The following is a 27300-nucleotide window of genomic DNA, read 5'->3' as shown; positions in this document are numbered from 1 at the left end:
GCACTGTGGCCGGGTGTTCTGTGTCCTTTCTCAGGGCGTCTTCCCGGGGCCCGAGGAGCCTCGTGCCAGGGAGGCCTGTAGTACAGGAGGGGAGAGATGAGGCCTCCTTGGCTGGTGCCTTTGGGCCACCAGGTCCTATTGCATGTCTTCATTTGCTTTGCAGGGGCGAGGACACGTGATAAAATGAGGAGAACGTCACTGGCTCTGATACCAAATCTGCCTTTGGGACCCTGAATCCCAAAGCAGGTGGTGCTGAGGCCTACCCTGGGCCCCTAGAATGGTCCCTCTCCGGCCGGGAGCTTTGGGAACCTTGCTCACTGCGTTTCTTTTCCTAATGATCTTTCTCGGCTGCTTCAGACTTCAGAGGTGGGGCTTTGTGGGAGGAAAACGGCCATCTGGTGACTGAAGATAAGGTACCCAGCGCAGGAGCCAAGAAAGGTCTCCAGCTGCCGTTGCACTTGATCTCTGAAAATAACGCCCTGAGGAGATACTTCCAGCAGTCACAACTGCAGAGCAGAGGCGTCTGGGCCCTGTATCCCCCTCCCTCAGATGGGACACCTGTCAGGATGTCACCACACTTGGGGCCAGCGTTGTGGTGTCGCAGGTAAAGCCCCTACCTGTGACGCCAGCATCATTTATGGGCACTGGTTTGAGTGCCTGCTGTTCACTTCGTTCCAGTTCCCTGCTAATGACCTGGGAAAAGCACTAGAACATGACCCAAGTGCTTGGGCTGCTGCCATCCAAAGATTTTGTCACATTTGCTTAAGATTTATTTATTTATTTGAAAGTCGGAGTTAAACAGAGAGAGAGAAGCCGGGGGCGGAGGGTCTTCCATCTGCTGGTTCACTCCTCAATTGGCTGCAGCAGCTGGAGCTGAGCCGATCCAGAGCCATGAGCTTCTTCCCGGTCTCCCACACAGGTGCAGGGGCCCAAGTACTTGGGCAATCCTCCATTGCATTCCCAGGCCATAGCAGAGAGCTGGATCAGAAGTGGAGCAGCTGGGACTTGAACTGGCATCCATATAGGATGCCAACACTTCGGGCAGCGGCATTACCCGCTACGCCACAGTGCCGGCCCCCACCCTTGTACACTTTAAGGTACATCTCTAAAAATTATAGACATTTGCTTACAGGAGTGCAGTGTCATTACCCAACCTGGAGAAATTGACAGTTTTGGGGCATATCATCCACATTCACATTTCCCTAGTGGTCTCAGAGTTAAAAAAGGATTTATTTGAAAAGCAGAGTTAGAGGGAGAGACAGAGTTCATCTGCTGGTTCACTCCCCAAATGGCCGCAACAAACAGGCTGGGCCAGGCCAAAGCCAGGAGCTTTATCTGAGTTTCCAGGTAGCAGGGAACCAAAAACTTGGGCCAGCATCCCATATGGGTGTCAGTTCGAGTCCTGGCTGCTCCACTTCCCATTTAGCTCCCTGCTAATGAGCCTGGGAAGGCAGCGGAGGATGGCCAAGCGCTTGGACCCTATACCCATGTGGGAGCCCAGAAGGAAGCTTTTCTTTTTGGCCTAGCCCAGTCCTGGCTATTGCAGCCATCTGGGGAGTGAACCAGCGGATGGAACATCTCTTTGTTTCCGTAATTCTGACTTGTAAAAAATAAAAGAAATCTTGAAAAAAAAAGGAGTAGCTGGGATTTGAACTGGTGCTGGTACTGCTGTGGCGCTGGTCCCTGTGGTGGTCTTTTGCAGGCCTGTCCCCTGGATTTCCAGTGAACTGTGTGATGGACCCTTTGCCATCCTAGGCAGTGGAGGAAATGTGGACCATGTCCTGGTTTTTAAATTCCCACTCAGACTTCATGTCCAGAGCAAGTCAGCTGGCCATGCCTGTGGTCTGTATGGGAAATGGGAAGAGGGTGATCCCTTCCCACTCGGCCTGCCCAGGCCCTGCCTCTGCCAGGACCAGAGCACAAAAAATAATGTTTATGAATTATCCTAACTCTGTTGTTAGAATATCTAGTAGAGCAGGCCACTTAAATGTCAGTCTTTTTTTAGAGTTCCTGGTGTGTATATATACTTTATTTTGGTCTGTGTTTTAAAGTAAGGATTTATAATCAACTTGTCAAGCCCCAGTAGGTATTTTGATTAGAATCCCTTTAAATTTAGAAATGAGGAGCTGGCATTGTGGTGCAGAGGGCTAAGCCGCTGCTCGTGACACCTGCATCCCATGTGGGAGTGCTGGTTCGAGTCCTGGCTACTCTGCTTCTGATCCAGCTTCCTGCTGTTGTGCCCGGGAGGACAGTGGACGATAGCCCAGGTGTTTGGGACCCTGCCATCCTTGTGGGAGACCTAGATGGATGGAGTTCCTGGCTCCTGGTTCTGGCCTGGCCTTTTGCAACCATCTGTGGAATGAAACAGCAGATGGAAGGTCTTTTTCTCTCTCCCTTTCAAACAAGGGAAAATACTTTAAAAGAAATACTACTTAGCAATAAAAAGGAACGAGCTCCTGATGCACACTACAATGTAGATGAATCTCAAATTAAGTAGCCTGATGGAAAAAAGCCAAAGACTAAAACTATGTGTGATTCCATGTGTCTAAAACTCTACACAATGCAAACTAACCAGTAGTGAAAGAGCCAATTTGTGGGGCTGGGGCTGGGGCTGGGGGAGGAGGCAGAGGAGGGTTATTAACAAACAGGAGGCCACCAGAAGTGGTTGTGTCATTCTCTTGATTGTGGGCTCATTTGTGAAAGTACTGATTTGTTAAAACTTCTCATATTGTGACCTAAAATTTGTGTAGCTCATTGTCCATTATAAATTAAGAAAGCTATAGAAATAAAAAAGGTTAGGTATAAGACAAGCAGGACCACGATCATGGTTATTTAACATGTCCTGGATGGTCCCAGCTAATACAGGAGTGTTCAAGAGTTGCCAAGATGAGGTCTTTGCCTCTCTCTCGCCTTCCTCCCGTACACTGTTGTGTGCAGCCAGGCTGCTGTCCCTTCGCTGTGCCAGCCATCCTCAAGTCTCACCTGGGTGTCCATCTCCGTGCCCTTCCACCTGTCCCCTAGCCTCCTCGCTGCTTCAGCACCTCTGCACTGCTGCTTTCTCTGTCTGGAGCGCTCTTCTCCACCCCAAGGTTTTATCCTTCAAAGTTTGCTTCAGGCATTTCTTGCACAGGAAAATCTGCAGTCCTCACGCTATCACTCTCCCTGTGCTCGGAAACCCTTTGCTTTTCTCTTCACCCTGCAGCACAATGGCTGTTTCATGTTCATCTTTCTCTGCTCTTCAGCACTAGGCTCCATCAGGCAGAGGCCACGCGGCCACGTGGCTTGTTCACCACTGCCAGCCCCGCCTCTACCCATGCTGCAAGACCAGAGAAGCTGTGCAGTGAACATTTAGTGACTGACAACTGAGTTTTAGTTCTTTTTTTTTTTTTTTTTTGACAGGCAGAGTGGACAGTGAGAGAGAGAGAGACAGAGAGAAAGGTCTTCCATTGCCATTGTTCACCCTCCAATGGCCGCCATGGCTGCTGCGCTGCGGCCGGCGCACCTCGCTAATCCGAAGGCAGGAGCCAGGTACTTCTCCTGGTCTCCCATGGGGTGCAGGGCCCAAGCACTTGGGCCATCCTCCACTGCACTCCCTGGCCACAGCAGAGAGCTGGCCTGGAAGAGGGGCAACCGGGACAGAATCCGGCGCCCCGACTGGGACTAGAACCTGGTGTGCCAGCGCTGCAAGGCAGAGGATTAGCCTATTGAGCTGCGGCGCCGGCAAGAGTTTTAGTTCTTTTAGCTGTCCCGCAGACCTTGCCTCGTCACCTCTGCATGGCTAGACACCTGCTAGCCATCCCATTCCCGCCTGCTTGGATGCCCTATGCCCACGTTTACCAACAGGTTGGAGGGTAACCCGTCCTCTGAACCATGTGTTCATTCTTCGCGATGCAGCTTAGGTCCTTGTCCCGCAATTTTAAGACCTGTGTTTTGTTTTTAAGATTTACTTATTTGAGAGGCAGAGTTAGAGATGAAAGCAGAGAGAGAAAAGTCTTCCATTCACTGGTTTACTCTCCAGATGGCCACAACTGAAGCCAGGAGCCAGGAGCTTCTTCCAGGTCTCCCACAAGGATGCAGGGGCCCAAGGACTTGGGCCATCTTCTACTGCTCTTCCAGGCCATAGCAGAGAGCTGGATCAGAAGTGGAGCAGCCAGGACTAGAACCGGCACCTGTATGGGATGCCAGCACTGCAGACCGGGGCTTTCACCTGCTGCACCAGAGCACTGGCCCCAAGACCTGTGTTTCCAGAGGAACAAACTGGAAGAGGCATGAGTGTTAACAGTAACTGTGTCTCAACTTTCTGTATAACATTGGGTTCTAGTTGGGCTCAGTTTTCCCATCTGTGTAAAAAGGTTCGGCACAGCTGGCTCTGAGAACTCATCCAGCCGGACTTCTGTGAACTTGGCCTTCTCAGTGAACTCCATGAGCATCCTGCAGGCTGTTCCTGAGCCTGGGAGTTCCTGCTGGCAGCTGTCATCCCACAATTTGGGGACTGTTGGGCCCAGGTGAGGATGCCCTAAAGACTGGGGACCAAACTGGCAGAAGCCAGCCAGAGTTTCCAGGCCTGTCTCCATTTGGGGAATAACTGTCCTGTTTTAATTAATGTGATTTCTTAAATACTCGAGTGTACAGTGTGATTTGGTTTTTAAGCCTTTGAAGTCTAGTATTTGACATATACATTGTTTAATAGGACATTCAGTCTCCCTGGTTCAGAAAACATGAACATGAAGTGACTCTTCCCTCTTGAGTTGCCTCCAACATGATTTGCGGGCAGAGGGACTCAGCCAGGCTGAGAGGCAGCTCCTGTGTCAACAGCTCTTACCTCCAGGGAGAGATTAAGTGACTTGTCCAGAGTCCCAGCATGTGTAGATGCTGCGATTCCAGTGCATGAACTACTACAAGCCTACTAAGAAAAGTTCACAGCATCATAATATAAATTCATAATAATAATAATATCTTGGTTAAAAATTGAAATCCATGCACAGTTTTTTTCTTAATGTGCATTTTCCATCCACCTTTTGAAAACCTCTGTGTATGCATGCACTTTTAAGATTTCAGCACCATACTGAACTTATCTTTTTTTTTTTTTTGACAGGCAGAGTGGATAGTGAGAGAGAGAGAGACAGAGAGAAAGGTCTTCCTTTTTGCCACTGGTTCACCCTCCAATGGCCACTGCGGCCGGTGCATCAAGCTGATCCGAAGCCGGGAGCCAGGTGCTTCTCCTGGTCTCCCTTGCGGGTGAAGGGCCCAAGGACTTGGGCAATCCTCCACTGCCTTCCAGGGCCATAGCAGAGAGCTGGCCTGGAAGAGGGTCAACCGGGATAGAATCCGGCGCCCCAACCGGGACTAGAACCCAGTGTGCCGGCGCCGCAAGGTGGAGGATTAGCTTGTTAAGCCATGGCGCCGGCCTTGAACTTATCTTTAAACTTCTATTTTCCACGAATCTTTTGAGGTACCCTTATACAAGACAGAAACTACCAAGGGAGAAGAAAAGTGGCAAGGATGCTTTTGGTAGATAGGAGGCTCCATTTCACTTAGAAGAGGGAATGAGAGCTTTGGGCTAAGAGGGGGACACGGTTACGTCGAACACGGTTTAGGCAACGTGCAGAGCAGCTTGTAGGACACCTGGATGGCAGACACACAGGCGAGGAACAACAAGGCGGAAGTCCGGTGTAGAAAGGGAGGTGCGAAGGTGCCCAAGCTGGACCTGATGCCTGTGGCCAGCTGGGTGCCCCAGGCTCTGAATCTCTGCACTTCCAGCTGCAAACCAGAACAGCACCCCGTGAAACAGAGCCCCCCCCCCTTCTCTCTGCCTCCACTCACTCGTACAATCTTACATTGGGGAAAAAATCATTTAAGCCCGGCTCTTCACAAAAGGAATATAAGCCCCAGAAACCAAAGTTTGCCAAAGTCATCAGAAGTGCCTTGTCATCAGAAGTGGGCATAGAGAACAAGGGGAGGGACTCGGGCAGTGATGAGGGTGCTCACCTGTGACCTGCGGCCCTGCCTCTCACTGAGGGACCCTTACAGGATCTGCAGCCATCATGTTGAGTTTTCTTCCTTTGCACTGTTGACTCTTCCTTGTCGGGCATTTTCATCACGGAGAACAGTTCTCAAGGACCAAGTTAATTCATGGGAAAAAAAAAAAAAATCTTAGGATTCTGTGGAGAAACACCTAGGGACAGGTATTGCGGCCCAGCAGGTTAAGCCGCTGCTTGTGACAGCCCCAGCCACTGTTTACAAACCAGCTCACTGCTAAGCGGTGGAAGATGGCCCAGGTCCTTGGGACCCTGCCACCCACGTGGGAGACCCAGATGGAGTTCCTGGCTCCAGGTGTCAGCCTGGCCCAGCCTTGGCTGTTGCAGCTATTTGGGGAGTGAATCTCTCTCTCTCTCTCTCTCTGAGGTGCTGTCTTTTAAATAAATAAATCTTAGAAGTCTAAACATAGTTACTCTACAATGCCCAGGGGGTCCTAAGTATTCCTGAGACCCCATGGTGCACTGGGGAGGGGGCTGCTAAGATGGTTTGTAGGCGTCCAGAAAAGTCCCCTGGAGTTCCTGCTGTCCATAGAAGCCAGCAAGTTGTTCTCCAGTTAGCTACATCTCCGAGTCTTCCTTTGTGTTTGGAGGACCAAAATGTCTGCAGATCTTCTCAGCAGTTGCCAGGGAGAATTAAGGACGCCAAGTTGATGGGGTTTATGCCTCTGCTGTGTCAGCTCCAGTAGTGGAGCTTTGTTTTGTTTAAAAACCAAACCAAACCATGTTCCTCGTAGATTTCAAAACTACCAAAAAAATGGGGGGAGAGGGGAAATCGCCCCGTTTCTCTCTTCTTACTTCAGTGGTTCGCAGCCTGGGTGCACGTTATGTTATCTGGGAGCCATTTCTGAAAATAAGATTGTCTGGGGGTTGAGCAGGATAACCAACAATTTGGCTATTTGCAATTTTTTTTTTTTTTTTACATTCGTCTTTTGAGTGCAGAGGGCTTCAAAAAAAATTTTTTTTTTTTTTTGACAGAGTGGATAGTGAGAGAGAGAGAGACAGAAAGGTCTTCCTTTTGCCGTTGGTTCACCCTCCAATGGCCGCTGCGGCCGGCGCATCGCGCTGATCCGAAGCCAGGAGCCAGGTGCTTCTCCTGGTCTCCCATGCGGGTGCAGGGCCCAAGCACTTGGGCCATCCTCCACTGCCTTCCCGGGCCATAGCAGAGAGCTGGCCTGGAAGAGGGGCAACCGGGACAGAATCTGGCGCCCGGACCGGGACTAAAACCCGGTGTGCCGGCGCCACAGGTGGAGCATTAGCCTGTTAAGCCACGGCGCCGGCCCAAAAGTTTTTTTATAATTGCCCTGATCCTTGAACTCTGTTTTGTAGCACAGGACATAGTTTAATATTTTTAAACAGCTACACAGTATTGTACTGAACGGAATATATGCTTGCTAACTGATCTCCTGTTGATGAACTTTTAGCCCCTGGCAGAACGTACCATGCATACTATCTGTGCGGTCTCGTCTTTGGTTTTCTAGGAAAACTTGTACCTGACCTTCTAAAATCTGAATTATAAGCCGCTACACCGTTCTCAAAGGGAAGCCCTCAGCGCTTGTTTATGGAACGTGCAGGCCCATCGTATCCAACAAAACCTACCTACGCTACATTACGGGCAGCAGCGCTGGCCGGCTGGGGGCAGGCCCGTGTCCTCGCTAGGATTTAGGGCCGGACCTGAGCCAGGTGCCAACCTCCCGGGCCCCGCCCAGATCCGCCCATTGGCCACGCCCCCAGAGTCCGCGTCCACGACGCACGCCCGCTTTCCGGAAAGAGAAGCCACATCCGGGCAACGCGCCCCTCCGGCTCCGCCTCTCTTCCGCTCGGCTTTCCTTGCCATTGGCTGTCGACGGAGTATATAATAACGTCATTTCCGGCTTCCTGTCCTTTCCGCGCTACCTGGCGAGGGCTCCATACGGCGTTGTTCTTGGTGAGCTCCTTTTTGGGTTTCCTGGCGCCTCGCAAGGCCGCCAGAGCAAACTTTCCGCTGTGATAGGCGGCAGGGAGATGGAGCTGAGAGTCTGGCTGGGTCCGCCTCCCCCTTGGCGCGGTCCCGCTCAGGCGGGCGGCCCGGCCCGCACGTGGCCGGATGCCGACGGCCCCGGGAGCGCTGCAGCGCGGGCTCGGGCTGGGGGCTGGGGGCTGGGGGCTGGGTCCGCCCGCGGGTCGGCGGGCTGCCGAGAGCTGGCTGAGGCCCGGGCGCGGACCGCACCAGCGCCTCGAGCTAGTCGGCTTGCCCCTTCGCCCCTGCAGGTTAGGAGTTGAGGCCCTTGGTGGGGTTTAGAGGAGAGCTGGCTGTGAATGTGTGACACGGTCATTCCCAGGTGCCCGCCGCTCGTCTGCCTGAATCCTGCCCGCAGACATGGCTGCGTTCCACCCGGAGTTACTGCCTTTTGAGTAACTCGTGCGTGCCTTCAGTGGATTTCAGCGCGCTTTCCGCGAGGTTGCGTTCTGTGGCTGCGGTGCCATTGCCACCGCTTTAGCAAGGTGCACTGCATTTCTGTGCTACTGGGCACGTAGCTGCTGTGCGGTGTCGCAGCTCCACTGTTAGGCTGCTCTTAAACAGGAAGTTGGTAGAACTCGGAGGAGGTAGATGGACACGACTGCACTTAACCTAGGTTGTTAATTACTTTCCCCCACAGGTTCCCGGCGTAACTTAAAGGGAAGCTGTCACAATGTCCGGAGCCCTTGATGTCCTGCAAATGAAGGAGGAGGACGTCCTCAAGTTCCTTGCAGCAGGAACCCACCTAGGTGGCACCAACCTTGACTTCCAGATGGAACAGTACATCTACAAAAGGAAAAGTGATGGTTAGTCCTTGGTTTGTTGTAGATGTAGGTAGGAGTTCTGACCCTGCTCTCTGATGGGTAGTACAGGCTGTATAATTCTTTGTAATGGCTCTGCCTCCGAGGGCTGTCTGCTCAGTGCTATGTGAACCTGGATCCCTAGGTTAGGAGCGTGCTTTTGAAGATGAGGTGCTCTGGTTAGTGGGAGAACACATCTTCGGGCTGTAATGGAAGAGCATGGCAGTTGCTAGGTTATGGGGCTGGGGTTGGGTCATGAAGGAGATGAGAAGAATGGGTTCTGATAACTAGAAAGACAGAGCCAGATCTTCATCCACTGCATGGGCCAGAGCTGGGCTGATGGAAACTAGGAGCTTCTTCCAGGTCTCCTTTGTGGGCCATCCACTGCTTTCCCAGGCCATTAGCAGGAGTAGGGTCAAAAGTGGAGCAGCCATGACACGAACTGGTGCTCATGGGATGCTGGCGCTTCAGGCAGAGGCCTGACCTGCTGTGCCCCAGAGCCGGCCCCCATGAAGAGTTTTAGGGTGTATCTGATACCAGTGCAGACTAGAGTAGCAGGGATCTTAGGAAGGATTAGCACAATTTTACTTTATTTGAAAGGATTACAGGGAGAGGCAGAGGTTCACTCCCCAGATGGCCACAATGGCTGGAGCTGGGCGGATCGGAGAGCCAGGAGCTTCTGGGTCTCCTTTGTGGGTGGCAGGGGCCCAAGCACTTGGGCCGCCTTCTGCTGCTTTCCCAGGAGGCCCGCACACTATTAAAGCTCAGAGTGGAGGCCAGTTCTGGCCAGTGACCTTCTGAGTGTCGGAAGTGTGCTACAGCAATGGCAGGATTTTCGCTAACACCAGTAGAGCTTGTCTCCATGACTGGAGTTGATAGTACTCACTGCCACATACCCAGGACTTCAGAATTCTGCCCGTTTGTGCAGCTAGGTTGGAGTTACAAGTCTTCTGTCCCTCCCCTAGGCATCTACATCATCAATCTGAAGAGGACCTGGGAGAAGCTTCTGTTGGCGGCTCGTGCTATTGTGGCCATTGAAAACCCTGCTGATGTCAGTGTGATATCCTCCAGGAACACTGGCCAGGTGTGTGGGAGAGCCCTTGGCTGTCACAGAGTTGGTAGATATTTTGGAAATACATAGAAAAGTATAAGAAAATAATTTCACTGTTGAGAAAACTTAAGCTGGACTGAGCCATGAGTGGTCACTATTTGGAACTTTAACACACATATTTGGCATTTGTGCTAACAGAATTTCTAATGAAACACTAAATATCTAGAAACAACCTTTCATGTCTTCCCAGGAATCATAATTTCTTATTAAAATGATGGAATGCTGGGACAAAAAGTAGATGTCAGCCACAGCATATTTCAGGAAGGTGTTAAGAGTGCTAATAACTTTCAACTCAGTTCTTTTCAAAGTAACTGAGTAAAACTTTTCTCTGCAGTTTTGTTCACAGTTACTGTTTTCTGTTGAGAAAACTGATGACTGAAATTGATTTATAAGGTTCTTGTAAGGATTTCATAAACCCTTTGATATGAATTTTGATAAGGCACCTCGTGAGACTGTCCTTGAGGGTTCGCATTTTGACAGGCAGCTTGCCATGAGGTTTCCTGGGAACTTACTCCCCAGGGCTGAGGGTGACTGGATACCTGTAGTGGTGTGTAGTAAAAAGATGTAATTGTAAAAATGTATCCAGATTGGGCTTGGAGGTGTGGTCAGGTGCTTGGCTATGGCAGCCAGAGGAGCCTTGGTTTTTGAAGGGAAACTTTGTGGAGGAGGAAAAATAAGCGGTGGGGGAGACAACTTGAACATAAATGCAGGTGAGTTAAGGTGTCCAAGTCACAAAGTAACCCACCCACTTGGGGCCGGGAGGTGGGCATGTTCCCAGGGTCTGAGTACTCCACAGAGAGGACACCATTTTGGTGAATGCTGGTGAATTTGATGCTTTCATTGTTGAGGAAGGGGTGTTTGAGTTTGAGGGTTCCCTCTGCAGAGGCTGCTTTCTGTGGTTAGAGAACTGGGGTCAGCTTGTGGGGGATGTATTTATTTTGGAGGTAGAGTTACGGGCAGAAGGAAAGAGAAGGGTCTTCACCTTCGGGTTCACTCCCCAAGTGGCTGCAATGGCCGGAGCTGGGCTGATAGGAGCTGGGAGATGCTTCAGGGTCTCCCACGTGGGTGCGGGGTCCCTGTGCTTTCCCGGGCCAAAGCAGAGAGCAAGATTGGAAAAGGAGCAGTCGGGACATGATCTGGCACCCCTTTGGGATGGTGTCTGCAGGCAGAGGCTTAGTTCACTATGCTCAGTGCTGGCCCTGAGAATACTCAGTTTCCTTCTTTACAGAGAGCTGTGCTGAAGTTTGCTGCTGCCACTGGAGCTACTCCCATTGCTGGCCGCTTCACGCCTGGAACCTTCACTAACCAGATCCAGGCAGCCTTCCGGGAACCACGGCTTCTGGTGGTTACTGATCCTCGGGCTGACCACCAGCCTCTCACGGAGGCCTCTTACGTGAACCTGCCTACCATTGCTCTGTGTAACACAGACTCTCCTCTGCGCTACGTGGACATTGCCATCCCGTGCAACAACAAGGTAGCGATTGTGATCTAGAGGAGAATTTGCAAATAGACGTGCTCGTAGAAGAAGCTGAATATTCCTGTGCACATTGTTAGAGCTTGGAGTTGGAGGCCACTGATTGGCCCATGAACTCGCAAGTGTAGGTAGTGTGCTACATGAGAGGCAAGTTTCTCGCTGACAACCACAAGGGTCCCGGGCCCAATGAGTGGAGTTGGGTAGTGATGCTTGCTACAAGTATGGTGTTGATGCCTAACAGCTGTTAGAAATGAAAGCACTTAGAGGACATCCTGTGTTTTCTGCCTTTCTTCATACTTACTGCTCTACTTAGACCTCTGGCAGTGGCTTCTCAGTTTTCTGACCAACAGAGGCCTGCAATAAAATTCTAAAAAGGTGGGTTGTGTGTGAGTCAGAATTGGTCTAAAGGGGTTTGTTTGTTTTAATGCCAATGCTCAGGGCTGTCTATTGGGGTAGAGTCCTGACGGGTGTTTTTTTTTTTTTAAATTGTCATGATTGCAATGCCCAGTTAAGGTTTCTAGAACAATGTTCCTTGTTACAGTAGCTCAGAAGAGATACACCTCTTTATGGAAGGGTACCTAGGTGATGTAGGGGAGGGACATGTTAGCTGTGACGAGGTGTCATTTGTTAATTTGATGTTCTTGCAGGGAGCCCACTCAGTGGGTCTGATGTGGTGGATGCTGGCCCGGGAGGTTCTGCGCATGCGTGGTACCATCTCCCGTGAACACCCCTGGGAGGTCATGCCTGATCTCTACTTCTACAGAGATCCTGAAGAGATTGAAAAAGAAGAGCAGGCCGCCGCTGAAAAAGCTGTGACCAAGGAGGAGTTTCAGGGCGAATGGACGGCCCCAGCGCCTGAGTTCACCGCTACTCAGCCTGAGGTGGCTGACTGGTCTGAAGGCGTGCAGGTGCCCTCCGTGCCCATTCAGCAGTTCCCCACCGGTACGTACCAAGGTACAGGTGTATCAGACCGATCTCAGGATCTTGTTCTAGCTGGCATTGAGGGTTGAATCCTAATTAGCGTAGCTGCAAATCCCTTGGCAAGTTGATTTCGGGTACTTTGGGAAACTTGTTCTCTCCTTGGAAGTCTGTATCTGATTGCTGTTAGAGGTGGGGGGAGGAGAATGCTATTTTGGGTACAGAGCTGATGGCTTAAATTTTCACTGTTTTTCTTAACAGAAGACTGGAGTGCTCAGCCCGCCACTGAAGACTGGTCTGCGGCGCCCACTGCTCAGGCCACCGAGTGGGTGGGAACAACCACTGAGTGGTCTTAAGCTGCTTGTCATGGAAATGAGGTTGACGGAAAATAAACACCAGTTTCTACAGTCTGTGAATCTCTTTAATTCCTCATCAAAATGCCTGGCAGTGTTTTTATGTCTTTGGATGTGTGGCGCCTCTGATAGATGTGAGCGGTTGCACATACATGGGTGGTAGTCCCGGGGATGCTAACCGATTGTCGTTTGCATTGGTGTGGGGAGTACGTTGGGTGATTGGCAGCAGAGATTGCTGGAGTAAGTGGTTGGTGAGGGCTGGAAAGCTGGCAGCAGGGAGGCTGCATGGCATCGGAGGAGGGTGGGGGATCTGGTCAGGTGGTAGGTGGAGGAGGCTGTTGGAATGAGTGATAGAGAAGCTCACACTTCTGGCACTTGGGGAGAATTTGTTAGTGGGTGCCATTCTGTCTGGAACCTGCCTGTCAGCCAGGTCTCACACAAACCCACCTTCCTTTCTGGTACCTTCTAGGCACTGATAGGTTCCCCAGATTCCCAAACCTCCCCTTCTCTAGAATCCAAGGTTACAGGCAGGTGTTCTCCCCTGGCAGAGTGGGAACCAGGATAACCTAGATTAGGGACTTTGCCATTTCCCACTCGGGTTTGACTTGCTCTGGGCCTCAACTTCACAGTCCATATAGTGTTCTCTGTCCCTGTTCAACAGATTGTGGCCCAACCGAGAGCAAGCCAGTCCAAGTCGGGTTACCTCTCAATGTCCCAGTGGCTGCCCCACAGCTGCAGGGCCAGGTCCCTCAAGCTGTTAGCCTGTCCAACCCCATGTTCTTTGGCCTGGTGGTGTCCACCTGATGGGACACTCATCAGCACCTTGCATGAAGGTGCCCATCTGCTCTAGGCACCAGGAGTGCTGGGAGCCCCTCCTGGCGTGAGAAACTCCCTGCCCCTCACAACTGATGTTGCACTTGACCAGGCCCAAGTGAACCTTTTCCCAGACCTCATCTTTCACAAAGAAGCTTTTCCTGAAGATAATGCCCTTGTTCAGCCTGTTGGAAACATCTTGCTGCTTCCAACTCAGGGTGCTCCTTGGGGTGGGGTGGGTGTGGTTTCCTTCTACAAGTGTAGAACCAGTTTCCACTTGCGTTCTCCTGAGTGTCTTGGGGACCTCTTCATAGGATTCCAGGCAGTAAGCACAGTTTTCTGATAAAGTCCCATTGAAATTGGACTACCACAGAACCTAATATTTGGTAGATAGTAATTATTTTGAGAAAGGTTGAAGATTCAGTGACTTTAAAGAGTTGGTGGTAAATCCTGGCAGCCTAAGACTGCCAACAGGATCCCAGGAGCACGCTCTTCAGTATTGTTCTGGGGCACGTGAGCAGGCTACCTGGGGAGAGGGTGTCAAAGCAGCAGGCTCACATGATGGTGTAGGGATCCGGTGTCCCCAGAGGTGGACTGGGTGTGGTCTGGGACTGGGCTGGGCCGTCGCATCACCCTTCACACGATGTGTTAATGTAGTGAAATGAAAAAGTGCCAGGACCAGGGAGCCTCCCAGCGTCAGAGCTGCTGTTTCAGCCCCTTGGTTGACTCTAATGTTTTACTGCCTAAGTATGCGCCTTCCAATCATGAACTTTAGTTTCCCTGCTTGTTTTTGAGCTTCCTGTTAATGGAATCAGCATGTCCTGTGTGACTTGTGTCTTCCCCTCAGTGTCGCCTGTGTATGTTGCCTTCTATATTGTGATATCAGCATACTGTAGTGGTAATGTGGGTTACAGTTTTTGGGCATTACATGGCCACTTTTTGAACATTTTTGATTCTGGTGCAGTTTACCTCTCTGTCGGGTTTAAACTTTTCTTTCTTTCTTTTTTTTTTTTTTTTTAAGATAAAATGAATCTTGAAAGAGTTACAGAGAGAGGTAGAGACAGGTACTCTATCTGGAGCCTCCCCCGCGTCCCACATGTAGGTACACGGGCCCAAGGACTTGGGCCATCCTCCACCACCATCCCAGGCCATAGCAGAGAGCCGATCGGAAGAGGAGCAGCCAGGACCAGAACCGGCACCCACATGGGATGCCGGCACTCCAGGCCAGGGTGTTAACCCACTGCGGCACAGCGCTGGCCCCAACTAGATAATGTCCTGTGGTTTCACAATCCTGAAACCATACAAAACCACAATCCTTAGCACTTTTCCTCACTGTTCAGAACTGCAGCCTCAATAATCCAGCATCTATCTCGAGTTTGACTCGCGCTTCCTATGTTCCCAGCTCTCAGTCTGTCCCTGGCCCAGTGACACACCTACTTACTAAAACTATAAAATCTGTGGTTTTAGGTAGGCAAACTTCCCTGCTTTGTTTATGTCCTTCAGTAATGTTTTTAATCATGTAGCAATTTGATACATCCTTTGGTGAACTCAGTTACAGGTAATGTACCCTTTTAAGCAAGACCCACATTGAGAACAGCGCAAACGTCCAGTGGTAAATGTCACTATCTCCAGGCAGTTTCTGACCTGGTCTGAAGAATCTATATCTTCTGCAAGGCAGGAGGGCTGAGGTCGCTAATCAAACCTACGTACAAGACATCCTATGCATTTAGAAGTCCCAGCCAGAATTCCCCAATTCTACTGCAAAGAAGATCAAGCAAAATAGAATTCAGAATTCCACAGATATTTCTCATAAAGGACCAAGCATTATTTTAAGCAGTGGGGACAGAGCAGTGACTTAAGGCGGAACTTGTGACCTTGTGGCAGTTACATTTCTATCAGAGAGGCAGGTAATATTTTCCATGGAAACAATTGAAAATGATGGGAACAGGAAGAAACCTCTTGTCTAAAGAATTGCTATAGAAAAGGGAGCCAACTGTAGAGAATCCAACAGGAGCAAACAAACTCCCGCAGAGTGCAGCTGTAGTCCAGTCTCACCAAATGAAGCCTCATCAAGAGGTTCCACCCTCCTGGGGAGCCGAGATATACCAGAGGCCGTGGGGTGTTTCTGATGGAGGAAAGTGCATCCCTCCATTGCAGCCCATGGGAAATTCACCTATGTGTTTATCTCTTCCCTCCTTCAGATACTTCTGGAAGTGAGATGGGAACAAGGCAGAAGACTATAATCAGGTGGACATCTACTCCAGTTGTGAGTCCTTGCTGAAAGACACGGTGAAGGAGCACTGTCCCCCTCTCTCTGGGTGGCTGGCTCAGTCCAAACTGGCGGTGCGAAGCGCACCCAGAATTGCCAGAGGTGTCTGTCATCACATCCCTAGGGGAAAGCTCTCTGCCTCTCCTCAGCTCCTGACTCCTGCATTTTCTCTTAGTGCTTAATGCTGACTCAGGGAGTTGTCTTCCCATTGTAGCTGGCAGAAGAAAGCCACAGCCTTCTGCCGGTGAGAGCAGTCCTCCAGGCCATCACGGCCACACACAAGACTGCGCGTGCTTTCAGGCCTGCAGGAATGACGGGGCTGGGTTGACATTTGCTTCAAGATCCCTTATCAGGGATTTCATATAATTTTGTTAAATAGTTTCTACAAAACCATGTCTATTAATACTCTTGGCAATTTAGACATGAAAATGCGATCATCACAATTTAAAAATGAGCAGATTAAGACACTTGGAAAAAAAGACTGTTGGAAATGGGTTTGGGGAACTAGAAAAATATATGAAGAAATTATAAGAACAGGCCGGCGCCGTGGCTCAGCAGGCTAATCCTCTGCCTTGCGGCGCCGGCACACCGGGTTCTAGTCCCTGTCGGGGCGCCGGATTCTGTCCCGGTTGCCCCTCTTCCAGGCCAGCTCTCTGCTGTGGCCCAGGAAGGCAGTGGAGGATGGCCCAAGTGCTTGGGCCCTGCACCCCATGGGAGACCAGGAGAAGCACCTGGCTCCTGCCTTCGGCTCAGCGCGGTGCGCCGGCTGCGGTGGCCACTGGAGGGTGAACCAACGGCAAAGGAAGACCTTTCTCTCTGTCTCTCTCTCACTGTCCACTCTGCCTGTCAAAATAATAATAATAAAAAAAAGAAATTATAAGAACAGAGATAGTACATAAAAATACAAAAGAGAAGATAACTGAAAACAGATCTTTGTAAAGATTAAGAGCGGGAATGTGAGAGGGAGGAGGAGGGGTTAGAACATGGGCGGGAGGGAATGTTGGGGGTGAAGTGTCACTATGTTCCTAAATCTGTATAAAATGCATGAAACTTGTATACCTTAAATTTTTTAAAAGGTGAAAAAAAAAAGATACAGAGAAGGTAAACTTAGAGGTTCTACTAATATAATTGCATTCCAGAGGGAGAGAAGAGAATGGGCAAACAGTGTTATCTGTGGGGAAAAGAAGCCATCACAGAAGATGGCGCCGGCGGCCACAAGCAACCTGTAACCGAGTGACCAGGAAATGGCGGCAGGGAGCAGCCACAGAAGTACCAGCACCTACAGGCTGACTAAAGAAATGAGCTGATTGGCTAGAACCCCTATATAAGCTGCTGCACTAACTAAAATAAAATGAGTTTTTGAGCTGCTCGTCTCTAGCTTGCTCCTGCCAACTCCTGGTGTGTGTGTGATGATTCCACGCCGTCTTACCCCCAGCCACCAAGAGTATTAATAGACATGGTTTTGTAGAAACTATTTAACAGAATTATATGAAATGCTGTACAGCAGTATCAAGCCAACCTCGATAAGGGATCTTGAAGCAAATGTTCTCTTTGGGAGAACCCAAACGAGACAACAATTATCAAAGAGATAAGGTGGGGAATTTCCTGAAATTCTCAAGAATTCACAAAGTACATGAAGATCAGATTTAAAAACCCATCCTGGGGCCGGTGCTGTGGCACGGTAGGCTAAGCCTCCACCTGCGGTGCCCGCATCCCATATGGGTGCTTGTTCGTGTCCTGGCTGCTCCTCTTCAGACTCAGCTCTCTGTGGATGGCCTGGGAGACCTGGAAGAAGCTCCTGTGTTCTTCAGATTGGCCCAGCTCTGGCTTTCGGCCATTTGGGGAGTGAACCAGCGGATGGAAGACCTTTCTCTTTGTCTCTCCCTAAGTAAATAAAATCTTTAGAAAAACATCCTTAGTTACGCTACTAAACATGGAAACATCAAAAACAAAAGTGTGATCAAAAGCGGCCAAAGCTGAGCAGGACCGCCCACGAGCCCACCGTTTTGAATGAACCGTGACAGCAGAATCGGAGGAGGCAGGCCAAGGGGAAGCCCGGCTCTGTGATCCAGAATTAGGTCAAGAGGAAGAGTTTCCTTGGCTTTAGACTGAGCCTGAGCTCAGAAGCCGTGCCTCCTGTTACACGGTGGGAAAATGTCAGGTTTTGGGGCCTGAGTTACTTTGGGGGGGTTGCCCGTACGTTGACTAAATCTGTAAATCTGTGACGTTCGAGAAACGGTAGAAAAGATGCAGAATGCCGTGTCGAATCTCTCTGGGCTGCTTTGGGAACTTCTGCGAGAGACAAGAACTCCAGCTAAATCTAGCCACCCTGCACGCAGACATGGAAGGATCCAGAATTTTGCTAAGGTAGGAACTCCCTGTGTCTGCTGTATGTTGAGCCAAGCACTCCTGAAGGCTCACCTCAGACGCGAACTGACTCTGAAGGAGGTCGTGCTCTCGCTCTGGGAGGGCAGCATGCATTGAGGTGACGTTAAGATAGGATAAAAGGGCCGGTTTCCCACTGCAAGAAAAAATCTTGCAAAATCAGATTATGGTACCAAGGATTTGGAAAAGGAACTCTCACACTGACTGGTGGGAGTTAAGTGAGTATATTTGGCATTATTTAGTAACACCAAAGAGACCCATGCATGCCTGCTCTAGGGGGTGTGGACAGTCATGTTAGTCAACAAACTGGAAATGACTCAGGGTCCATCTATGATTGAATTACTGTCTTGTATTTATACCAGAGGGCCAGCCAACAATGAAAATTAACAGTGCACAGCAATACACAGAGACTTGCATGAATCTTACAAACCTAACTTTGGGCAAAAGAAGTGTGACAAAATTATTCCTAATATGCGATTCCGTTTGTAAAGAGCCAGCAACAGGCCGGCGCCGCAGCTCAACAGGCTAATCCTCCGCCTAGCGGCGCTGGCACACCAGGTTCTAGTCCCGGTTGGGGCGCCAGATTCTGTCCCGGTTGCCCCTCTTCCAGGCCAGCTCTCTGCTGTGGCCAGGGAGTGCAGTGGAGGATGGCCCAAGTACTTGGGTCCTGCACCCCATGGGAGACCAGGATAGCACCTGGCTCCTGCCATCGGATTGGCGCGGTGTGCCGGCCGCAGTGCGCCAGCCTTGGCAGCCATTGGAGGGTGAACCAACGGCAAAAAGGAAGACCTTTCTCTCTGTCTCTCTCTCTCTCGCTGTCCACTCTGCCTGTCAAAAAAAAAAAAGAGCCAGCAACAGACAAAGGTAAGTTAGACTCTTTATAAAGATGTATTACTTGGTGGCCAACATTACATAAATCAATAACTGTCAAACTTCTGGGTAAAATAGGCAAAATAAAAACATCCAATAAAATATATACAATGAGCATAGGGGCTATGTGGAAGTTAGGGCATTCCTTTGTTAATGACAAACTTCAGAAAATAAGAATGCCTCTTTTACCACATGCTCATTTTGCAGCATGACACTGTCACAACTCCATGGGTGTAACCTATGTTTCCGTCCTTTTAACCTAGGTGAACTCTGCGACTCCCCCAGCTAATAAGGGACAGTGCGAGTGATGCTGTGATTTCCAAGGATGGAGCACAAAGATGTCACCCCCTTCTCTCGGGATCACTTGGGATGCTGCTGTGGGTACTCAGCTGTCATCCAGCGAGGAAGCCTCCAGGCGCCCCCGGAGGACGAGGTCGGCACGGCCTAGCTGAACTCTCAGCCAGCACTAACTTGGCAGCTGCGGGAGTGATCTGTGTTGAAAGTGGATTGTCCAGTCTTGGCTTGAGTCCTCTCAGCTGACGCCATTGGAGCAGGTACAAGTCATTCCTGTCAAACTCTGTGTGTTTGGAAGCAAAATAAATGACTGTTGTTGTTTTAATCAACTTAGCTTTAGGAGACTTTGTTACTGAGTAAGAGATCACAGATACAATGAGAAATTCATACCAGCATTTTAACTAAAGTCAGAAGCAAGATACAGATGCCCAGCACTTTATATTATTGCAATAAACTTAGCAGGCAAAGTAATTACACAAGAGTAAATAATTATATACAAAATATATAGCCAACTGACTTTTCCCCCTTTGAATTTACAATAAGCATTTCCATGGTATTACAGCTTTTATAACTATGGGATATATTAGTTACATAATAAGCTATTAGTGACTGTAAAAGAGTTTGTTTTCCTATTTTTAGTTACTTTTTATTTGAAAGAGTTACAGAGAGGGGGAGACAGAGAGATCGATCCTCCATCCACTGATTGACTTCCCAAATGGCCGCCAACATCTGGGGCTGGGCCAGGCCAAAGCCAGGAGCCTGGAACCCATCCAGGTCTCCTACGTGTGCAACAGGGGTTCAGATATTTGGGCCATCTTCCACTGCCTTCCTAGGCACATGAGCAGGAAGCTGGATTGGAAGTGCAGCAGCTAGGACTCTAACCAGTACTCACATGGGATGCCAGCATTGCAGGTGGTATTTAAACCTGCTGTGCCACAATGCTGGCCCCCCCCTGTTTTTCATATTTTATAAAATTTCAGCTATTGTAAACACAGCTATCGTGAGCATACTTGAATCAAATAGCAGCGAACACTTTAGAGCAATGGCAGTGTTGGTAGAATTGACGTACAACTTTCCACAGTGATCACCAGCAGGGAAGTCGTTGCTGTGCACAAAGCCTCTGATTCAGGGTCAGTTGTGAAACCATCAGCTCATCGTTTCTAAAACTTGCTTACAGACTGGAAGTGATTTTCTAAGTCAGGAAACTCCTTTTAGACACGTCAGCCGTGGGTAACCACCAAAAACTCTGGGAAAGCTCCTTGCTAGTGTGCCTGGGAAGGCAGAAGGTGGCCCAAGTCCTTGGGCCCCTGCCACCTAAGCGGAAGACCCAGTTGGAATTCTTGGCTCCTGGTTCATGGCTGAGGCCTGAAGAGATCATCAGCAGATGGATGATCTCTCTTTCTCCCCTACTCTCTCTCCTGCCCTCTCTCTGTTGCTCTTTCAAATACTTTTTTAAAACTCTGGGAAGTATATAAAATGATTGCTGGGTGATACAGGGGAAAAAAAAAAAAAACTATTCATTTTTGGAGGGGAAATGACCCCGAGAAGGAGAAAGTTACTTGGCAGGTTTCCTATCCTTTTGTAGCCTTTGTCCTTTTGTCAGTGCGCCCTGAGGCTAACACCTGGACAGAATGTGGTAGTCTTGGATCTTGAAGAACCAGAGGTAGTCTCAGGCAATACTGGATTAAAATCACCAGTAGTCGCACTGGCCCTCAGTGGCAGTGATCTCGAACAAGGAATGAGATTCCTTTCCTGTCCGTATCCCCACACGTCCAGGATAGTATAGCCTGTGTGTTGAGGCATCAGGCACACAGGGCATGTTTCCTTTCTCCTCTTCCTTCCCAGAAACGGTAATAGCGTTCTCAGAGTTCATATCCCATACCCCCAGATTCTCCTCTTTGAACTTGGGATTGTCTAGTGAAACTTAACCAAGTTCCTGTCTGTGGATGATGGCCCCATAAACCTTACTGAGCACAGAGCCAGTTTCCTCTTGGCCTTCAATGCCATGAAACTTTAAGCTTCAAGTTATTGCTTGAAAAAAAAAAAAAAAGTCTTGGAGGAATTTAGCACAATGAAGTAGCTTTGGGGGATACTTAATATTAGAAGGAAAAAGGAGGTAGTAGCTGTTTGAAGCAACAGACAGCAAAGACTTCTTTCATTTAGGAACACATGTAGCCTTAGCCTACCCAGGACAATTTAAGGGTGGTCCCTCGTCAGCCGCATCCTGTACCCATCATCCCGACCAGTCCCTCATAATTCTGTGTTTTTGCTTACTGTTATGCATTCATATGCAACTTGGATATTTTATATTTAGCATTTATTTATTTGAAGGGCAGATAACAAGAGAAAGAGAGAGAGAGACAGAAAAAAATCTTTCATCTGCTGGTTCCATGAACCCAGAACTCCTTCTAGGTCTCTCATGTAGTCTGCTTCCCCAGGCACTTCAGCAGGGAGCTGGGTCAGAGTGGAAGAGCCAGGACTTGAACCAGTGCTCATGTGGGATGCCGGCATCACAGGTGGTGGCCTTAACCTGCTGCACCATAGCACTGGCCCAGTAAACCTGTGTATTTTACTGTGTGCATTTAAGGAGCTGCCATATCCTACCTCAGGGGTGGCAGAGCCCAATGCGTCCATCAGAGCCTCTGGCAGAAAAGTTCTTAGTAAAAGAGAACACACTGAGTTGTGAGCCAAGCCTAACCTGGACAAATGCTCCTCAGGAGCTGTGCTTTGAGGGTCGGGACATCTCAGGTCTCTGCAAGCTCACGTCACCCGCCTGTGTCAGGTCCTGGAGGTCGGCCCGCCCTCATGCTCCAGCTGTAAGCACACAGCCGGTGCGGGGAGGCCTTGGCTGGGCAGCCCCACGCTGGGTAAGGCAGAGGCAGGGAGCCCTAGGCTACCTTGTCTCCCAGGAGCTCACTGAGGCAGACAGCAAACGGGAGAATATGGGGGTGAGAGGTTGACTTTATTCTCCTTAGAACCTGAATCCTGGTTTCCCTCCCCGTACCCCAGGAAAGTCATTCCAGGGGCACTGCAGAGACGAGTCACCGTGCAATGGATTTCCTTCTCTTTAGTCCCTGAGTGCAGAGTCAAACGTGAGAAGGCCGTTCCTAGCACCTCACCTTGATGGTTCTGCCAGCGTCATTTGGTGCCAAGGGCCTGGGGCAGGTTAGGGCACTGCAACAGCTGTGGATGAGGAAGGCAAACTGTTAAAACGTCCTCCAGGACAGGGGGAGGCGCCAAGTGGAAGATTCTCCTATCACACTCCTAGTGCTGAGACTCCCCCATCCAGCATTTCCTACAGATCCCCCAGGCAGTTCTGCCTCAGGGGACCTTGTGAAAAGTGTTGGGAAACCCCACTGCGCCTCCTCCAAGTCTGGGTGTTCAGAGTTTAACAGGATCAGGACAGACACAAGCCGGGAAGAAGTAGGGCTGTGATGCAAAGGTTTGAGTGTGGACCCTACCTCCCGCTAGACAGCCATCGACTTCACACCCATGGCACGGTGGAAGCTCGGGATTCTGCCAGGTGCCGCTCGTCTGGGCTTGGTTTACAAGTCTGGGGTCAGGCAGCAGGTGTGTGGGCTCTGGGTGACCCCACGTGGTCTCTCAGCTGGGTCTCTGTGGGTGCTGGACCACATGGTTTATCGGGATAGTCAGGGTTTGCTCATGTAGTCCGGGTTAGGATTAGGGTTAGGGTTAGGCAAATCACACGCCCACGCCCAGCATCCAGGTGCGAGGGTTTACCTAGGAGCGTGGATAGGGAAAGACAGGGCCAGCACCTTGCCCCAAGGCAGAAAGAAAAGACGAAAAGCAGCGAATCCTAAAACAGAAGGGGAGCTCCTGATGTCGGGTGGGACTGGGGACTTCAGGGAGAAGGCCGGGCGAGGGCCAAAGCCACCGGGAGCGCCCGACCTGAGCGCTGAGGGAGGCAGAGCGGCCAGAAGTCGGGGGCGTGCCGGGCCCCGATGCTCCCCAGCTTCTAAAACTGCAGCCTGTGCTCCAACAGGTCGGGAAACAGCCACAGCGAGGCCGGGAACGGCGTCCACTCCTGCAGGCTGGCCTCGGTCGCCGCGGGGCCCCGGGGGACGGGTGGCGCCCCCTGCCGGCCGGACGCGTCCAGGCACCGCACCTGCTCGGCTCCGGCCGCACGCAGAGGCGCCGAGGCGGGGGGCTGCGCCGGGGCGCCCTCGCCCTGGCCCTCGCTCATCAGCGCGGACCTCCGTCAGCCCTCGTCGGAACCAGCAGGAGCGCGGGCGACCGGAATCCTCCGGGTCAGGTACGGAGCCTCCCGGCCCCAGCGCTCCCGGGGGACCCGCCCCGTGCGCGCGCGGTGACGTCGGCGACCCCCCGCCGTGCCCTGTCCACTCCCAACGGTCGCCAACCGCCACCTCGTCCCCTCAGCAGCCCTCCACGACCTCCCCGAGGTGCCCCTCGCCCCTGCTGGCGGAGGCTGGCGCTGGGAGGGCTGCCGGGAGGAAGCGGGAGGGTGGTGGAGGCCGAGGGCCGCCAGGACGTGGAGTCCTGGGACGGGCGCTGACCAGGCGGCTTGCACCGGTGACCCCCAAAAGCACCGACGAGCTCCAGAGCCAGTTTGCTTCCACAGCTTTGCAAACTGGGACACAGAGGGTTCCCGTGAGGAGAGGCGGGATTGAGGCTCTCACAACAAAATGGCGGGAAGGACTCAGAGAGCCTGGTCAGGGGGAGCCGACGCCAGTCAGGGCGGTAGGGTCGGAAATCGCGCAAGGCGGCTGAAATAAGGCGAGCCAGGGACGACCGGTCCCTCTCTGGGCCTGCTGGGTATTGATGAAGTTCAATGGTTTCGTCTTCATTTCTTGACCCCAAGTGGCTGCAGCAGTCTTATCCCGGTCTATGAGTCTCTTTAAGGTTCACAAAGGGAGTTCTGCTGTGTTTTTTTTTTTTTTGAACAAATGCTCTAATCAAGCCAGAGGCAATGGCGTGGGGGGTGGGGATGGGGATTGCCATCACCTGTGTGTGTGATGGAGGCGGAGCCTTGGCCAGGTTCCCCCCTGGAGACAGTGGAAACCAATGTGGGGCTGGGAGTGGTCAGGAGAAGGTGTAGGTCTACCCTGGGGGAAGCGATGATGTCCAGGGCTTAGGTGGTGGCCCCTAGGGTAGAGAATTGTGGAATTAAAAAAATTTTTTTTGAAAGAGAGATTGGGACAAGGTGAGAGGGGAGGAGAGGGAGAGAAAACTCCCATCTGCTGATTGACTCCGATGCCTACAATGACCGGGCCTGGGAGCTGAGAACTGAATCTGGGTCTCCCATGGGGGTAACAGGGACTCAGCTACTTGAAGTCATCAGCTGCTTTCTGGCAGGGTCTGCATTGGCCGGAGGCTGGAACTGGGAGCCGGTACGAGGAAGTGAACCCAGGCCTTCCAGCATGGGACATGGGTAGACCAGATGCCTGCCTCATGGCCTTTTTTTCTATACAAAAGAACATATCTCCCAGACCATTCAGGACAGTGGGCTCAGGGCTATAAAGATGTGGGCCAAGGGTGAAGGTGGCTGAGTTTAGCAGGTGGCATTGCCCCTGCCCCTGAGATGGGAACACAGGAACAAGGGGAGGCAAAAGGACTGGGGGAAAGGAGCTTCAGGCTCGATCCTGGAGGTGTTGAGTTTGTAAAGAGAGATGGCCTGGGCCTGTACCAAATTCATGAGGTGTCCACTGTGTGGACCTGAGGTCGAGAGGTGGCAGCATGAGACAGGTATGAGACAGAATGAGACAGGCTAGTTTTGTCAACATGCAAGGAGTCTTCAGAACGTTCATGGGAAACACACGGTTGGAAGAAAACTGTGCATGTGTTTCAGATTTTTTTTTGCACCAAAATAAACTCATACCAATTGTGATAACATGTCTAAACAGGATCTAGTTTGAGGCACTATGAAGGCAGCATCAGACATCAATTCGAAAAGAGCCCTTAGAATAGCAACATGAATTCTGCTGAAATTGAAAAAAAAAAACAACATCGACTCTATGGTCAGTTTTGGGAAAAATCTTGATTCTGTGAAGAGTTCTCACAGTTCACAGCATGAATAGCCAACACCATAGACATCTTAATTGGTTCTATTTATAAACAATTGATTGAAAAAGTGGAGCAAATTCTGTGCTTGATGGGTGCCAAAACTGTTGTGGCTAGATTAGCTGAAGACAAGAGCAGTGCTTTAAATGGGGATTTTTTTTTTTAAAGTTCCATTTATTTATTTGAGAGGCAGAGTCACAGAGGAAGAGGGAGAGGCAGAGAGAGGTCTTCCATTTGCTGGTGCACTCCCCAAATGGCCACAACAGCCGGGGCTGGGCCAGTCTGAAGCCAGGAGCCTGGAGCTTCTTTCAGGTCTCTCATGTGGGTACAGGGGCCCAAACTTGGGTCATTTCCACTGCCTTCTCAGGCCATTAGCAGAGAGCTGGATTGGAAGAAGAACTGCTGGGACATAAACCATAGCCCGTGTGTGATGTCGGTGCTGCAGGCGAAGGTTTAGCCTACTACGCCACAGTGCTGGCCCCTCAATGGAGATTTTAAATAAGTGGGATCAAGGGCCTAAAGTATTTCTTCCAAGAATTGCAACAATAGGCAAAATGTGACTTTCCCTAAAGACAGAACAATCCAAGCAGTAGCTACCAAGAGGTAGAAGTGGTCCTGTCCTAGCAAAAGTGGACCCACCACTGGTCAAAAGCAAAGGTCATGGCAATAGGGTTTTTCTTTTTCTTTTTTCTTTAAGATTTATTTATTTGAAAGGCAGAGTGATTGAGAGAGAGGAACAGACAAATCTCCCATCTGCAGATTTGCTCCCCAAATTCCTCCAACAGCTGGGGCTGGGCCAGGCCCAAGTGAGGAAGCCAGAAAGTCCATCTAGAACTCCCATGTCGGGTAGAAACTCAAGATCTCGGGCCATGATCTGCTGACTCTCAGGTGCATTAGCAGGAAGCTGGATCCAAAGTGGGATTGCCAGGACTTGATCCAGGCACTCGTGTGTGGGATGCAGGTGTCCCAAGTGACAACCTACCTGTCCCATTACAATGACAGTCACGCCACCCACCCCCCACCTCCCCCCGACTGATGCTTGAAGCATTTTACTTGTTGACTTTCTGGAAGGCTAAAGATTCTGAGAGTGTTTTGAAAAATGCCTGGCCGGGCTTGGTTGGCACGTGCTACACCCGCGTGACAATGATGAGAGGAACGGGCACTTTCCCAAGAGTTTCAATCGGAAATCATTAGGCATCCACCTTACAGTTCTGATTTAGTTCCTTCTGACTTTTCATTTCCTAATTTTAAAAAATCTTTAGAGGTAAATTTTGTTGTCCCATTTGTGCATGCAAACTCTCCTCAAGCTCTGTTGTTTCTGGGGGCCCCAAGTGTCACATAGAAAGTGCTGCTTGGGGCAGGCAGAGCCTGGAAGGGTGACAGATCCCCCACCTCCACCCCAAGTCAACCTGCCAGATGTGGTTAGTAAGGTGGGGCAGCATCAGAGCTGAGGCCGGGAAGTGGCTCGTCCTTTTCCTCCTCTGTGCTAGGTTCTATGAACAGGCATGCTCCCCCCCCTCACTCCCAGGTACCCTCTCCCAGGCCACCTGCCCCATCGCCACCCAGCTTGGCCAGCTCCTAATCTGGGCCTGAATGGACAGGCTCCCAGGCTCAAGAAGGGGCTTGGGACTTTTCTTTCTACTGTATTTTGATTTACTTGGCCTTAAAAAGACACATCATGCATTCAGAATCCATTTTCCTGCAATGATTGGCTAGCACTGTGAGCTTCCTTAAGGTCTGCTTTTACTGTCTGGAATTGAAAACTGGAGCTAAAAGTTGGCAACGCTGCCATCCTCTCCACTGGGATTTTGCTGACCACTGCAAAAGGCTGGGGTTTTTTAAACTCTCCAGACAGGGCAAAGAAAGGGAAACAGGGTGATCTGCATGGCTCTCACAGTGCTGGCACCTTCCTCCTGCCCTTTCCCAAGCAGGCCTTGCGC

At 50.7% G+C, this 27300-nt stretch overlaps 1 protein-coding gene and 2 non-coding genes across 3 annotated transcripts; all 3 read left to right on the top strand.

Moving 5' to 3' along the window:
• Positions 1-7908: 7908 nt before the first annotated feature.
• On the top strand, positions 7909-12747 carry RPSA (ribosomal protein SA). The gene is made up of 6 exons (XM_062200665.1): positions 7909-7962; positions 8675-8840; positions 9800-9918; positions 11174-11419; positions 12067-12361; positions 12599-12747. Exons 2-6 carry the CDS (start codon positions 8708-8710, stop codon positions 12691-12693), a joined length of 888 nt encoding a protein of 295 aa, XP_062056649.1. The 5' UTR covers positions 7909-7962; positions 8675-8707; the 3' UTR covers positions 12694-12747.
• LOC133767361 (small nucleolar RNA SNORA62/SNORA6 family) lies at positions 9581-9730 on the top strand. Its single transcript, XR_009866848.1, has one exon. It is a non-coding gene; the product is annotated as a small nucleolar RNA SNORA62/SNORA6 family (small nucleolar RNA).
• Positions 11485-11640, top strand: LOC133767362 (small nucleolar RNA SNORA62/SNORA6 family). The gene has a single exon (XR_009866849.1). It is a non-coding gene; the product is annotated as a small nucleolar RNA SNORA62/SNORA6 family (small nucleolar RNA).
• Positions 12748-27300: the final 14553 nt, after the last annotated feature.

Source organism: Lepus europaeus, chromosome 9, assembly GCF_033115175.1.
Source record: "Lepus europaeus isolate LE1 chromosome 9, mLepTim1.pri, whole genome shotgun sequence".
Lineage (NCBI taxonomy): Eukaryota > Metazoa > Chordata > Mammalia > Lagomorpha > Leporidae > Lepus > Lepus europaeus.
This window is presented reverse-complemented; position numbering and strand designations above follow the sequence as displayed.

What these genes read in the sequence shown, in the direction of transcription:
- RPSA (XM_062200665.1), top strand. Translation starts at nt 8,708, where the DNA reads ATGTCCGGAGCCCTTGATGTCCTGCAAATGAAGGAGGAGGACGTCCTC. An exon ending in CTACAAAAGGAAAAGTGATG is followed by an intron (nt 8,841 to 9,799) that starts GTTAGTCCTTGG and finishes TCCCTCCCCTAG; the next exon opens with GCATCTACATCATCAATCTG. An exon ending in CCTCCAGGAACACTGGCCAG is followed by an intron (nt 9,919 to 11,173) that starts GTGTGTGGGAGA and finishes CCTTCTTTACAG; the next exon opens with AGAGCTGTGCTGAAGTTTGC.